At 54.3% G+C, this 15,096-nt stretch overlaps 1 protein-coding gene across 4 annotated transcripts in view; it reads right to left on the bottom strand.

The window, feature by feature from the left end:
• Positions 1-1,100: 1,100 nt before the first annotated feature.
• The window catches only part of PRIMA1 (proline rich membrane anchor 1), a 53,280-nt gene continuing 39,284 nt past the window's right edge, over positions 1,101-15,096 (bottom strand). For 2 of the 4 annotated variants that reach the window (XM_036991879.2, XM_036991878.2), the window contains exons 4-5: positions 11,799-11,925; positions 7,867-10,360 (exon numbers count right to left, since the gene is read on the bottom strand). In XM_036991879.2, the coding sequence (XP_036847774.2) occupies positions 10,018-10,360; positions 11,799-11,925 (470 nt within the window). In that variant the 3' untranslated portion in view covers positions 7,867-10,017. The other 2 variants (XR_005054024.2, XM_036991883.2) reach the window with 2 other exon arrangements.

Here is a 15,096-nt window from a genome sequence, read left to right as displayed (position 1 = left end):
CCCTGCCTGCGTGAGTGCAGGTTCCAGAGTCCCCGTGGCCAGGGCTGGAGAACAGGCAGGTGGGCCAAAGCCGTGGTCAGGAGGAGAGACAGCCAAGGCCTGGACATTTGCACCTGGCACCATGGGGGCTGACTGCTTCCCTCAGAGGCCAGAGGGGCCTAGGCCCAGGCCTGCAGCCACCTGCCCAGGAAGCAGCCCAGGCCGGCCTCAGGTCCCAGCAGGATCCTGACAGCACCATGTGTTCTGAGCCGGGCTCCCGCTGCCAGAGCCTACAGACACCCGCTCAGGGGCACAGGCCTGGGAAGACAACTCCTCAAAGCAGCATCTGCCCGAAAGAGATGGAGCCATCCAAAGACTCGTTAAACCAGAAGATGGCCAAATACCATCAATTTGCAAATTCAGGTTATTCTGTTTCCCCCCGCTTCAATGTAGTGGGTTCTCTGGACTGTCATGTGAAATAAAATGCTGTATTCACCTCTTTATGTTATATGTACAGTGTTAAGTTTGTAACCCACAATTAATTAATTCTACAAATATTTCTTGTGCCAGGCACCTTATGGGGGCTGGAGATTTGGCGACGTATAAGAACAAAGCCCAGAGTAGGTTCCTGTTCTCACGCACCTTATGTCCCACTGGGAGGAGAAGACATAGTGCCTACATGTATCAACATGGACTCTGAGGGGCAAGACCTCTGTACTGAAAATAAACGAAGGTGACAGAATAGAGGATTCCTACAATTGTCAAATTAGGTTGACTGGCTTGCCCTGTTTACCTGAAACTTCCCCGGTTATAGCTCTGAAGGTCCCATGTTTTAGGAAAACCTTCCAGTCCCAGGCAAACCAAGACAGTTGGTCACTCTCTTCTCAATAGTGTCAGGATCAAGTCGGCGTGGTTAGGGGCTGAGGGGCAGGGTCAGCAGAACCCTGCAGGGACTTAGGACCTAAGCACCCAGAAATAAGGCAAGCAAGGTACCACGCCCAGCCCGGGGCTGACAGCAACGTGTCAAGGAAAGATCATACCCCACACTCAGCCTGCTTTCTCTTTCCTACCCTGTCCAGGGCCAAGTGCCCACCACAAATAACAACTGACAGCCATTTTAATAAGCATATTTTTATTGAAAATAAAAAAAGGCATGGTGCTTTCTTCCTCATAAATAGCACACAGCCCACCCCCAACTCTGCCAGTCCTGCTTCCTGGTCAAAGAAAGTCTCTGCACAAAATCGACATCAATGGTTCGTTGGTGGACAAGATGGCCACCATCTTGTGTATTTGTCCACTGAGACCCAACTGCTGGGAACGAGAGCCATCTTCCTGGGTACACTCAGCACGTTATTAGGAAAGCAGATATTTACATTTATGCATTAGATATCTCACACTGCCTGGGCTGTCTAAATCATACTTTGTACAGATTTAGAGAGTACAGTAATTTTATATATATACATAGGTAGATATAGATAGCTCTTTAAATATATATATATAACTGTATATAATATATATGTCTATATTTTTACAGCTACTAGTCTTTCTTCCCAAACCTGCTTTAGAAGCCTCTGAGGAATACCTGAACACTCTGGGAGATCCTAGATGCCATTCTAAAGTTGGGCTCAAACTAGGACACGGTTGAAAAATATCTATTTGAGAAAATGAGGAGAAGGAAGTGCTTTGCATTCTGGACCTCAACGTTCAGACGAGTCTAAGGACTGGTCTTTGTTTAGGGGGCTGCAGATACACTCCTTAAAAAGAGTTCTGAACTCAAATACCAGGCCGGTGTGGTTTTATGAATGCTTCTGCTGCTTAAGCTAAAAATCTGGCTGGGCTCTCTTGCTGCGCCGTGACAGCTGTCTTCCAAATGGCTGGTGCTGGGTTTGAGGGCTGTTCTCAGGGAACACTTTTTAAAAAACTGGGCTCTGCTCTTGATTTTCACTAGCTGGGTGAGAAGAGATTTTCCAGACCCACTGTGGGGGAATTTATGTGCAAATATTAACTTCCGACAGAACCCTGGCTATGTCCCCAAGGAAGGTACCTCTGGCCCCAGAGCGTTGGTTGGTTTACTGGGTTCCCACTGGGAAGCTTCACTTAGGCTTGCAGGCTCAGGCTACTTGTAAATCTGGGGCCTCCTAGGTTTACGCCAACGTGGGGGAAGGTGGGTTTGTGCAAAGCTGGGCTTCATGGTCCCTGAGCAGTCCACAACCCCTTAGCCAGGATCTTCCCCTCCAGTGGAAGGGGCCTTCCCCTCACTTCTGAGCCCTGGGGGCTTGTGTCTGGGGCCAGGGGATCCTGCTGAGGTGTCTGCTCAGGGAACAGGCAGGGGGCTCACGGGAGGCTTCAGGCAGTGGTGGAAAGAGCTCTGGTGTGGGGTCTGCCCTGCTGGGGACACACATCCTCTGGCCTGTTCCTCACCCAGCTCTGCATCCCATGGGGACTGGAGGGCATCAACCAGGACTACCACGGGGTGCTCACCAGGCTCGGGGGCAATGACGAAGGCTGCTGGTGCCCTGTGCCATGACAGTGTGACAAGGTGTGCAGGGGAAGCGAAATCCACTGAAACCAAGTCCTCACACAGAAGGAGAACTGAGAAGAAGAAAAACCCCTTCTGGGAGGGTATGCCCTGGGCCTGTCCTCAGCCTGCACCTGCTGAGCTGGGGGCACGACCTAGGTATGGTCATTACAGTCACAGCAAACTCACCTTCCCCTCTGCTCTCCAAGACAGTGGTACCCAGAAAACTGTGGGCACAAGGGCTACAGGAAGATGTGTGGATCATGGTTCAGCCCAAACGGGACTGGTTTTCAGCCAGTCAGTCTCACCTGGATGTGGAAGTCAGGAACCTGTGGCCCAAAGACCCTCCAGAGAACCACTCTGGTGGTCTGGGAGGTGGGCCAGGTCCACCGAGCCAGAGAGTGGAACCATCAGTGCGTCCCGCTGCTTCTGAGCAAGTGGGCCAGTGGTGAGGGAGCCATGGGGTTGGGAGAGCTCTCCCGATCCACTAGGGGATGCAAATCGCAGGGCTGCTATTTCTGCAGGCCTGGTGATGTGCCCTCAGGGCAGGTGGCCCCCCAGGAAGCAGGCCGGCAGCCCGGGGTGGCCAGGCCTGGAGGGTCTCTGCTCCCATCCTCTCCTTCCTTTCATCCACCCACCGCTCTGGAAGGCTCAGCATTTTGAGAACATAAGACCTCAGAGACATTCAGAGGGGGCCCCTGGAAGAACGCCACCTCCTTCCAGAAGAAAGGAGGCCAGGGGTGCTCAGGAGAGGGTCCGAGTACCTGGTCAGAGCTTCAGGGGAGTGTCAGGGGGACCCAACACCAGACTGGGGTGGCCCAGCCCAGAGCGCCCGCTGTGGGTTTGGCACAAGTGGTGGCCTCTGCCAGACGAAGGCAGGGCCTGGCTCACACGGACGCATCCGTTCTTGCGAGGGTCAGGTGTGGGCATGAGTCTGAGAACAGGCGTGGTGGCCCCTGCCCTTCCCAGGCCCTTGGTCTAGGGTTCAGTGAGTCATTCTGCCCCTGGAAAGCCAGTGTACCCCCGAGTGTAAACGAGCCCCGTTGTCTGCTCTGTCAGGAGGGGACTTTGCAGGCCTGGCTCACGGCCCTCCACAGCAGGGAGTCAGGAGCCAGGGGCCCAGGGTGTCAGTGGGGGCAGGCGGGAGAGGGCAAGCCCTGAAGACTGAGGACAGTCACAGATGGGTGACGGACAGATGTGTGGGAAGCACCTTTGAAAGGGGAGGTCTCGTGGCTGTGACGATGGATTCTGTTGGGAACAGCACGGTCAACGGAGAATGTGGGCTTCCTGGGGAGGAGGAGAGGTTTTCCAGCAGGAGAGTGGCCCCTGGATCACCTTTCTTTTGGCTAAAAAGGAATGCCTCCCTGCGCCAGCCAGCCAGACTCCCTGCCTTCATCAGAGCACATGCCTTAGACAGCAGCCGAGACAGCAGATCAAACAGACAATGAAGAGAGGTGGAGCGCGCGGGCAGGAGTGTGGCCCCTGGGTACTGCGTGCAGGTGAGCCTGGCTCAGCCTGGTGTCTGGACAGTCCTGCCTGCTGGCTGACCAGGGGCATGGCTGGGAAGAGAATGGTTTCTCCTTCGGGAGGCTCAAGGCCTGCAAGGCAATGAAGTCCTGGACAAGCCACCAAGGTGCCCCTCTGTCAGGGAGTCCAGGGCCTGCAGACTTACACCACAGCATTGTTCACGTCCACTCCTTTGTTGCTCTGTGAGGAGGTCATGGGATACTCAGCAACACTGGTGCCGTTCTCCTCTTTTCTCAGCGGTTTCCTGTGTGGGAGAGGCAGGGGGGTAAGGGACAGGGAGGAACATCCATTAGTTATCAACAACTGGGGTGGGGTATCTGTCGTGCCCTCCCAGCCAGCCCATCAGGCACTGTTCTGGGTTAGCATCCTTGGGCTGCTGGTCATTGTAGGGGTGGATCAGAAGCCGGATGTAGTCTTACTAGGGGGACCATATAGTGTGCCATGCAAACCACACCACAGTTGAGAGTGAAAGACGGGAGCTATGAAGCAGGGACAACAGGCACAAATTGGGACAGTTCTGGACAATGGAGAATGTATGGTCAGCCTAGTATAACGTGTGGTCAGGATTTGACTGATCTCTTAGGGCAGACAGACATGAAGATGACTATTTGAGGGTACAGATGGTTAAAAGAGGGAAGGTGCTAGTGGTTGGATGGTATAGTCCTGCCCCTGTGTGGGCGGAGGCAAGGAGAAAATGTGATGCAGTGGACGACAGTGATGGTGGTGCTGGTGGCCATGGTGGTGGTCGTGATGGTGGCAGAGGTGGTAACGGTGATGATGACAGCAGTGGTGATGGTACGGTAACGACGGTGATGACGATGGTTGTTTTGCTGGTGCTGGTAATGGTGGAGGTGGTGATGATGGTGGTAATAGTTATGGTACTGGTACTGGTAAATGTTGGTAGTTACTGGTGGTGGTCATGGTGGAGGTGGTGATGATGGTGGTAATAGTTATGGTACTGGTACTGGTAAGTGTTGGTAGTTACTGGTGGTGGTCATGGTGGAGGTGGTGATGATGGTGGTAATAGTTATGGTACTGGTACTGGTAAGTGTTGGTAGTTACTGGTGGTGGTCATGGTGGAGGTGGTGATGATGGTGGTAATAGTTATGGTACTGGTACTGGTAAGTGTTGGTAGTTACTGGTGGTGGTCATGGTGGAGGTGATGATGACAGCGATGAGAGCGGTGGTTGATGGCGTTGGTAATGATAATGGTGGTGTTGGTGGGGGTGGGGGTGTTGACTGTGGCTGTGGCAGTGCTGGTGGTGATGGACATGGTGGTGGAGGTCATTGCTGGTGATAGAGCTGACAGTGGCAGAGGCAGTCATGGTGAATGTGCAAACTAAATTAGTGCACACTAATGGTTCTCAAACACTTCGTGTTGAGCCGTTTGAAGCTCTCATTCCAGAGGCCATGTAACCCCAAGTCACCTCCTGTGCACATGGGGCTTGGGAAGGCCGGGAAGGAGGCTTTGAGAAGGCTCATGCTCACTTGCCGGGGTTCTGAATCTGCCTCCTACTTTCTGGCCTGACCTCCCACCTCGGGTGGTCCAGGATGGCTCTGGCCCCCAGCACTAGGGCTCCGAGGGGCTACAGCCTCCTGATCTAGGTCACACACACTGTGTAAGCCAACCCTGTGCCACAATACTGCTATCTCTTGGGTGGATCTGAGGCCCATGGGGCCTTAGCTCAGACACCTCTTGTGTCCCCAGCAGGGGGCTGAGCCTGAACTGGCTTTTGTTGTGTGTTGTCTAAATTGAATGTGGATCATCGTCGTTGAAAGCCTAGAGGTTGATTGCTCTGCCTTCTCAAATATCCCCAGAGCCTCCCCAAACCCAGCATGGGGACTGGATGTGACTAGTTTGAGGCCTATGATGAGAATTAGTTCAGTGGGGGGAGGCTCTGTGAGGTGCTTCTCAGTAGTCGCATGGTGGGGGAGGATCAGGCCCGCTCAGAGACAACACCTGGAATCACACCTGTCAGCTTTTCTCTTGTAGCAGGAGTAGCTCACAGAGCACATGAAGAAACCCAGCTGCCCTCACTCTGGGTGTCAGGCCCAACCACTGTGACTCCTTCTAGAAACGCAAGGTGCAAACCAACCAACGCTTCCTCCCAGGGTGCAGCGTGCCTTCTGCGGAGCGCTCTCAGCCACAGATTCTCTCGTCCTCTCTCACCACCGTCCCCTGAGGAAGCTAGGCCTGGAGTTACGAGGCTCACATTCCATGGGTACACTGAGGCTTAGGGAGAGCTGTGACTTGCCCAGGAACCCCCAGCTGGTTTGTGGTGGGGCTGGGCCGCCACTGGCTACCATGTCCTAGTTCAGATATCTTTCTGTGACATCAGCATTCCCCGCAGGCCTGCTCCCCAAGATGGGCTCTGCTCCATTCTCCTGGGAAGGCCTCCTCTACCTTCCTCTTGGAGAATCCCCAGAAGTTCTCCAGTCTTCCAAGAAGCCTGTCTCATTTTGGTTTAACCCAGTGCATCCATGTTCCGGGATCCAAGAACCCATATTTATGTAGCTGCTCACAGACACTTTCTGGAATTCCCGGGTTAGCAGGGCTCAGACAAGGTGCCGTCTTTGTGCTGTGCTCATGGAAGGGATGGCCTCTGAGCTGACCTCTCCCTGGGCCTTTCTCCCTCTTCTTCCTCTCCTCCCCGTCCCATCCACCCCTTTCCAGACGCCTCAGGCAGCTCTGGCTTTGTTGGGTGGGCATGATGTCCAACTCGGGGTGTTAGCATGGCCTGGAAAACTTGGGGGGAGCCATGCATTGTTTCTCAGTGAGATCGCATTTTGCCCCCAACATGAGACCACTGATGGATCTGAGTGAGATTCCTAAATTTACCATCAATATATGAGGGGAAGAATGAATATCAGAATCAGGATTCCTGAAAATATTAATAGGCAAAAATCTCTGGGCCCAAGCCCATGCTGCTTTTCCTCCTGAGAAACACCTGATCTTGGGCTGGGTGTGAAACACCAACTGCAACTCGACGAGGTCAGGAGAGAGAAGGCTTCAGGGCCTCCGAGGAGAGGAAGAGAAGAGGGGCTCTGGGCCTCCCGTGGGAATGGGAAAAGCCTGGAGGCACACAGGCATGGCCATGGTGAAGGGGCAGGGCAGCTTTCCCGACAGCTCCCTGGAGAAGCGGCCAGGCCTGCTCCCCTCCTCCACTGGGGCCACGTCCCCACCCCCTCTGCTGCCTGCACTGCTGCCCCAGTCCACTTTCTGGGATCCACTGGAGCCCAGTGGAAGCCGAGTTTCAGCTCCAGCAGGAGATGACTCCACCTGGCATCTGGACTGTGCCCTTTTACTAAGCACAGCCCTTCAGGGTCATGCTGTGTAAGTGCTGGGAGGCAGATATCACAGCTCAGTAAGCCCTGTCCCTACCCCTTTCTAGCTGTGTGAGCCCAGGCAAGGCACTGAACCTCGCTAAGCCTCAGTTTTCGAGTCTACAAAATGGGCACAACAGTGTTGTCCATTTCATAGGCTTCCTGGGAGGGTTAAATACAGTAATGCACGTCAAGCATGTAGATGAGCGTCTGGCACACAGTAAGTGCTCCACAAGTGTTCGTTAGTGCTCAGTACTGTTTGGAGAGGTGTCAGTGGGGAGCAGTTTCTATTGGCCTATAGCAGCCAATGTTCTCCAGGCTGCACAGGCTTCCTACCTAATGTGTGCCCTGGGGGGCTCCGGAAATGCTACAATGCCTGCAAGCCCCGGCCTCGCTCTGGGGCGGGCGCTGGGAGCCAGCCAGCACTGGTCCTGCTAAACCAAAGAAAGGCATTTCCACCCTGGTGCAGGAAGACATGGCCACCAACAGCTCCCTACAAGGCCTGGTTCCTAAAACCAAGAGAAAAGGAAGTGAGCTTTTCCTTGCTGGTCCAGACCCCTGCCTGCCAGAGACCCCTACCCAGAGACCTCTTTCCTGAGGAGCAGGCCTTCCACGTTCTCTGCCTGGAGCACTGTGCTGGCAGCCTGGGCCGCACAGACCAGCGGTCACCGGCCTCTGCGGGAGCTGCTTCCAGGCATGCCTGGCCTGGTCACGGAGGGTCAGGACCCAGGCACCCCTCTTGGGCCCTGCTGACAATGATGTGACAGGTCCCACACTCAGCCTGCTGCTCTGCTGGGGAAGGTGGAGACAAAGACCAGCTCTGAGGAGCTTGACAGTGTCTCATGCACCCCATGGAGGGGTCTGCTGTCAGTGGAGTGAAGGTTAAATGTCTCAGACTCCCTTCCTGGTGGGTTCTTAGGCTCCATCAAAGAGCCCAGGGCATTCAAAAGTGCCTCCTCTACTGAGAGTGCCTCAACCACGAAACGGGTGAGCACCAGGGCCTGGCAATGCTGCGCATGCTCAGGCCCCTAGGCCCCCATGTGCATCCTGCTCATCCAGGTTGCAGCCCACTTGCCCACTGTCTGCAATTAACGGTCTGCAGGATGAGCCAAACTTCTCTGCAACCTTTTATTGGTCTTTCAGCCAACACCTTGTAAATTAGAGAAATGGCTATCAAGTGCCTTAATGGCAAATCAATGGCAGGTGAAGGACCCGTGCCATGGATGCCAAGGGCTGCAAGCGTCTTCCGGTGCCTGGGAGGTGGGGTGGCTGAAGGGAGGGGGGTCTGGGGGAGTGGCTGTCATCTCTCCACAGCACAGGGCTATTCTCCGCACGAAGGCTGTGGCTGTCAGAGCCCTTGCAAATGCCACCCTTGACGGGTGGCCTCACCCTTGAGAGTGTTCACAGGCCTGTGTAGCTCCCTCCCGGCGTGGAGTCTGAGGCCTGGCCCTCCTGGCGCACACCCTGCGGCTTGGAGCTTTAAGCGGATGACTGTTGCTGGTTATTGCTTGTTTGAAGTTCACATCCTGCCCTGGACCACGCTGTTCTTTTGTTGTCTCTGCTCAGAACCTTGGTCTTCCCTTCAGATCCTCCCCTCTGACTGTAACATGTGGTTCTCTGGAGGGGATGTGGGGGTGTCTGACTAACACCCACTTCTATAGCCTAGGGCAGGGACTGTGCCGGAAGCCCCAGGCCAGCCCTCAGGAAGCATGTGTACGTCTGGGCAGTGGTCCTCCTGGTGGCTTAGGATAGAGAAACAGGCTCAGAGAGCAGGCAGAGTGCTGGGAGCATGCAAGTGCTCGGGGAGCCTTAGACGACCCTCATTTTACAGAAGAGGAAAGCAGTGGGGCAGCTGGCAGGGGGGACTTGGGGGCCACTGCATGTATTACTCTCACTGAGAGCAACACCCCTTCTCAGCCCCTCGGCCTGGTTAACGCCCACTCCCCTTCTGGAAACTCTCAGGGCCCCTGGTCTGGGTAGGTGCCCCTCCTCTGGTGCCCCCACCCCTGGGCCCCCCGAGCACTGTGCTGCCAGGTATAGAGTTGGGACTTCTGGAACATTTATTGGGTCACAGGATGAAGTTTGATTCACTGAGTCTGTGTGTAGGAAGGGTTGATTAGACCCACCTCCTGCCAAGGTCACCCTTGGGAGCTCCTGCATCTGCCCTTCCATCCCCATTGAGGCCTTTGGCCCTGGGGTCTGCACCCAGAAGCCCAGCCAAACTGCCATGCCCAGAATCACCTCCTTCCTTCCTCAGTGTATTCTGGAACCATCCCCCCGGCAGCCTGGCTCCAAAAGACTGTGTTGGGGTCATTCACGAAGATCTCTTGGAAATATCCTCTCCTCAGACTCCAGGCTGTGAGAGTTTTTTAAAAGGCAGGCTTTATCACTGAATTTCCCTTTTAATGGTTTTACAACGACATAAAATGCTTTTGTTTCCCAAGAGAGAAGGCATGTTTCAAATGAATTATTAACCAGAAAGAAGTGGTTGTGAGCAAGAAACCCTCCATTAACTCTGGAGAAAAATGCAGACAGCTGGCTTGCACGAAGCTATCTATGTCTTGCAGCCCCCAGCAGAGGTCAGCAAGGGAGCAGCGAGGGCACGTGCTCTCCAGCACCGGGATGTAACTTCCGCTGGCCTCCCCACTCAAGCCTCCGTCCAGCCTTGTCTAGGAGTGCTGGCCTCTATTTCTGCCTCCGCTCCACCGTGGACAGAGCCCACTCCAGTCACTGAACATCTGCCCTTGTGTGCTGGGATGCCCTTTCTGCATTATGAGGACGTGGAGGACAGAGGCCTGGGTCTTATTCCCTTGACTCCAGGTCTTGCCCAGAGAAGGATGCAGGTCGTGGTGCTGGGGCAGAGAAGAGACCGCGCTGCCGTCTCCGTCTGCCTCCCCCGGCTGCGGTTCTGTCTTCTCCCTGCCCTGGGCTCTGGGAGGCTGGCTCTTCTGACTGCATCCCAGGGGCTCCTCAGTTTCTTGGGTTTGGCCAATGACAGGCACCCTGAGGGGACTGGGGAACATGGAGAGGATGGGTCGTTTCTGCCCCTCCTTTCCTATTCTGGGGCTACATCTCCAGCTTTTCCAACCACAGCTCCTGTGAGACCCTCATCTGGGTCTCCAGGCTCACTAGGATTCCCATGGCACCATTTGCTCCCCTTGCTCTTGTTGTAGGGTGCTAACTGCTTCCCTGTGGCCAGCTCCGGAGGGCCTCACCAGCCCCCTTCACCCCTGGACCCACTCACCCCCACCTCCCTGGGGAGGGAGCCCCACCCACACCCATGGAAGGGATCCACTGAGCCATCTCGGGTGAGTTCCTGGTCTTTTTCTGCCTGCGGAGAGACACAGGAACCAAGAGGTCAGAGCCTATGGGAGGGGCAGACAGCAGAGAGAAGGCCCCTGAGGCTGCGGCGTGGAGGGGAGCAGAAGGGAGGGGGGTGCCCCCACATGCCTTCCTGGAGACCCCCAGCCCCGCGGACACAAAGCCCAGCCCACAGTGGCCGGCACTGCCAGTCAGATAGCAGTGTGAGTTTGTTCCGCCACGTTCCCCTCGCCTCCTCCCATTGAAACAGGCAGTGCGCTCGCTCGTTCAGGAGAAGTTTGGGGCAAAGAGGCAGAAGCACGCTGCGTGTCTTTTGGAAGAGACTGAGCTTATTAAAAAGATGTTGATGCCTGTCTCTGCAGGGAAGGGTCCTTGAGGGCACTTAGGATCCTACTCTCTGGCAGTACCCCAGGTAGATCTTGCACACTCTTCCTCAAAAACCTTCACTGGCTCCCTGTGCCTACTAGTCACAGGCAAGCTGCTCGGCGTGGTGGGACAAACACGTCCCTGCTCAGGCTCGGCTCCCTTTAGCCTCGTCTCCCCTGCACAGTGGCCTGGGTGCCCTGGTGCTTTTTCTCACACAGCCACCTTTGCCCGGAGCCTCCCCTGCTCTGCCATGGGAAATCCTCCTCTTCCTGCAGCACGTGCTCAGCTCCTATGCCGCGTCATGGCCATCGGAGTGAACCAGGACTCCTCCTGCACCCGCAGCAGGCCGCCAGCCAACACCCATGGCCCCCCGCCTTGCCACCTGCCTTGCAACACAGTCATTCACATGGCCCTGCGGCCAGGTGAGCACAGCCTGGGTCTTATGTGTCTCTCTACGTGCAGAGCCTGGCACACAGTAGGTGCCCACGGAACACGTGGGAATCGGACTGGCCATGTTTCCAATGCCGCTGCCTGAGTTTCCAAGGCCAGGCCTCCCCCTGAATTACAGGGTCCTGGAGAAGGGGGCCTTCCTGTCCATGTGTCCTCCTGGCCTCAAAGGAACACAGACACACTCCGGGTCTGGGGCACCCTTGCGGAAGGGCAGGCAGGAATAGTGAAATCTGTTCTTAGCCCAGTACTAGTGATATGGAGAGGCATGGGGCAGGCGGAAGAGCTCAGGGCTCAGCACCTTGTGAGCACTCACCTCTTTATGGCTTTGTAGCAAATGATGACAAGCACAGTGAGAAACACCAGGGACGCGCAGCACACCGCGACAGCGATCAGCAGCCCCGACCAGCTTTCCTCAGCAGGGCATGAGGTAGAGTTGGGGGCTGCAAGAGACAGAAGCTGTCTGAATCTCCGCCGGATGAGCGGGCCCCAGACGGCGACAGACGTGGACTGTGGTGGGTGCCACCAGGGTGGCCTTGCCACATCCATCACCGGGATGAAGGCCCTCTGACCCGTCCTGCCGTCCGTGTCCCCACCTGCACCCCGGCAGCAGGTGACATCATGCTGGCCCCCAGCCAGGCAGCATGCTCTGAGCCAGGGTTAAGCGCCGCCCCAGACCATCCATCCTCCCTTGGCATGAGCTAACTGACAGCAGGGTCAGGTTTAATTTCCCATGAAAAATAACAGCACATCTCATTCTCTCAGTCGAGGCATTAAATCCACTTCCTCCGATCGTGGGGGTGGGGGGAGGGCTCCCAGGGCACCCAGAGGGAAGAAGGAGAGGGAGGGTCATCAACATCAACTTTAAGTTAATTTCTTGTCAGAGGCAAGCCCTCTCCCTTCTCGGATTTGGCCCATATGGCGGTGCCTACAACCGTCTCAGTTTGCATGAGTGCCCCAAATGCCCCAAATTTGGAAAAGTCTGTCATGGAGATTGCACGTGACACTGGGTCCTGTAGGCTCCCTCATCGCCACTCCATGGGGACCTTGGGGTGACCTGTCCTCCGCCTCGGCACTGGCTGTGTGGGGTGCTGTGATGAGGCTCACAGCAAAGCCGGTTCACTCTTCTCTGAGAGAAGCAGACACAGCACACGGCCTCATCCCAGCTCAAGAGACCCAGACACAACTGGGAGGAAGTGCCCAGGGTTACAAAATGAATGGGAGAGGAGGAAGGGAGAGAAAGAGAGAGGGGCTGGAGAGGGAGGGAATGATGGATGAATGGACGGACAGACATACAGGTACTACTAGCTCTGGTCAGGTCTTTAAGATATGAATACATGCAAAAGAATCAAAACTATGCCCTAGACTCTGCATCCGTTTAATAATATGGCCCTGGGAGGGAGTACAACAGTACATGGGGAATAAGTGAATGATTTCCCAAAGGATCCATGGATGACTTTATCATCATCATTATTGATGTTATAATCAGCAAGGTGTAATTTACATGTAATGAAATGCACTCATGTTAGCTGTGTGGTCTGAGTAGCTTTGACAGATGTGTATACCAGTGTAAACCACACCTCTATCATGACACAGAATATTTCTGTCACTACAGAAACTTTCCCTGGACCTCCTTGTCAGTCCCTACCCAGGAGGCAACCACTATTCTGCTTTCTGAAATTGCAGATGAGATTTCCTTGCTCTTAAAATTCATATAAATGGAATCATACAGTTGGTGTGTTCTTGCCTCCTTTAGCAAAGTGTTTTTGAGATTTGTCCGCATTGTTGCATATTTCAATAGTTCTTTCCTCTTCGTGGCTGAACAGTATCGCATTTAATGTACATGCCACAATTTGTTCACCTGTTGATGGACACCGAGGCTGGTTCCAAGCTTTGGCTTTTGTGAGTAAGGCTGCTATAAGTATTTATGAACACGGTGTAGACCTGTTTTGTTGGCATAGACATGTTTTTACATTTCTCGTGGATAAACATCTAGGTGCAAGATGGATGGCTCCTATGGTGTGTGCATGATTAGCTTTATAGGGAACCGCCACGCTCATTTCCCCAAGCACTTGTACTAGTGTATACATGCTCCTGTTCAGAACAAGGAAAGGTGGAAGGAAGGGAGAAATTATGGTTACCAAATTGTTATCAAATTGTAGCATTGTTGCAGCTGGATTAGGAGTCCAGGAACCATTCTGTGCTTTCCAGGGAATAGGTGCTAAAGCCTCATCAGCAAACGCAAGGTCTCTAGAGGTGGAGCTCAGATCATCACGAGACCCAGCCAGTTCCGAAACGCCCCTGAGAAATGGCTGGGACCAGGATGTCGCTAAACATCCTTGGTGACTGCTTTCCTCCCGGGTGATATCAAGCCTTTAGAATCCCCAATACCAAAATAATACAGAATATGGAATTCAAAATGAGAATAAACCCTAAAATAAGGGAAAGGGGGGGGCCAAAGGGATTCTCATTTTCTCTATGATGAACTTCAGAGTTTCTTCTGTGACATATCAAACACAAAATCATTCCCCCCAATCCCTCATTTTGGGGTGCCCCTGGCTTGGCCGAGTCTTCCCAGGAGAATGGGCACAGCTCCAGGCCAGCCTTCCCTGCAGCAGTAGTCACAGGCAACCAGGTACACAACCCTGCAAAGGGAAGCAATTTTCTTTTCTGTCAATTCTGTGTCAGGCTCTAACACCTCCAGCCAAGTCCCCAGGGCCATGCCTGCAGCCCACTGGGTCCCTCACACCTGCCCACGGCCTGCAGGTTCCCAGCACTCCCTGGCTGGGCAGACAGCTATCAGTGTACACCTCCAGGGGCACTTGGTAATATGGGGGGGGGGCGCCCTTGGGAGCCACAATGAGTGGGCTGAGAAGCTATGGACGCTAGCAACAGCAATGAGCTGAATATTCCCACACTAGGCAAAATGCCACCTGGGGCCCCTGTTGAGAAACTCCATCAACCTGGAACAGACTGGTGGACTCTAAACCTCGTTTGGAGTTTGACAATTTGGAATGTGGAAATGAGCGCCTCGTCTGATGCTCTTCTCTTTACATTCTCTGTTACGGAGGTGGGAACTGTCCTCTTGGAGGTGGGAACTGCCCCCTTGCTTACTTTCCCCAAACACAGTCTATACCGAAGGCAGGGAGACTTGTTTGCGAGGGTCCTGCTGCATCGGTCCCTTCTATTATTTGCGCTGCTCTGCTTGCCACTTGCATGTGAGGAAACTCCCCAGGACAAAAAGATAGCAGGAACGAGAAGACAGAAGTATTTGTGGACCTAGTCCTAGGCGTAAATCTTGTATTTTGCTAAGGAAACAGCTATTGTGTTCAAAGAATGCATCCTCATTTATCCTTGCTTGAGTCATTTTACAGGAGAAAGGGTCAGGGAATGTTGGAGCTGGAGGAAGCCCAGGAGGTGTCATTTCAGAAAAGAAAAAGTGCTGAGGCTTGGGATCTAGAAGCAGCCCTCCCAGGGACCAGGGTGGGACCCAGATCTTTGGGGGCAGGGCAGGCCTGCTCCGAACGTCCTTCCCAATGGGTGTGGCCAGTACTCCTCTCCAGAGGGGTAAGCTTGCCATGTGCGCAGACGGATAGGTCATATCAGAGAGGATA

This window comes from Manis javanica, chromosome 8, assembly GCF_040802235.1.
Source record: "Manis javanica isolate MJ-LG chromosome 8, MJ_LKY, whole genome shotgun sequence".
Taxonomy (NCBI): Eukaryota; Metazoa; Chordata; class Mammalia; order Pholidota; family Manidae; genus Manis; species Manis javanica.
The sequence above is the reverse complement of the archived record's forward strand: the minus strand, read 5'-3'. Positions and strand labels throughout refer to the sequence as shown.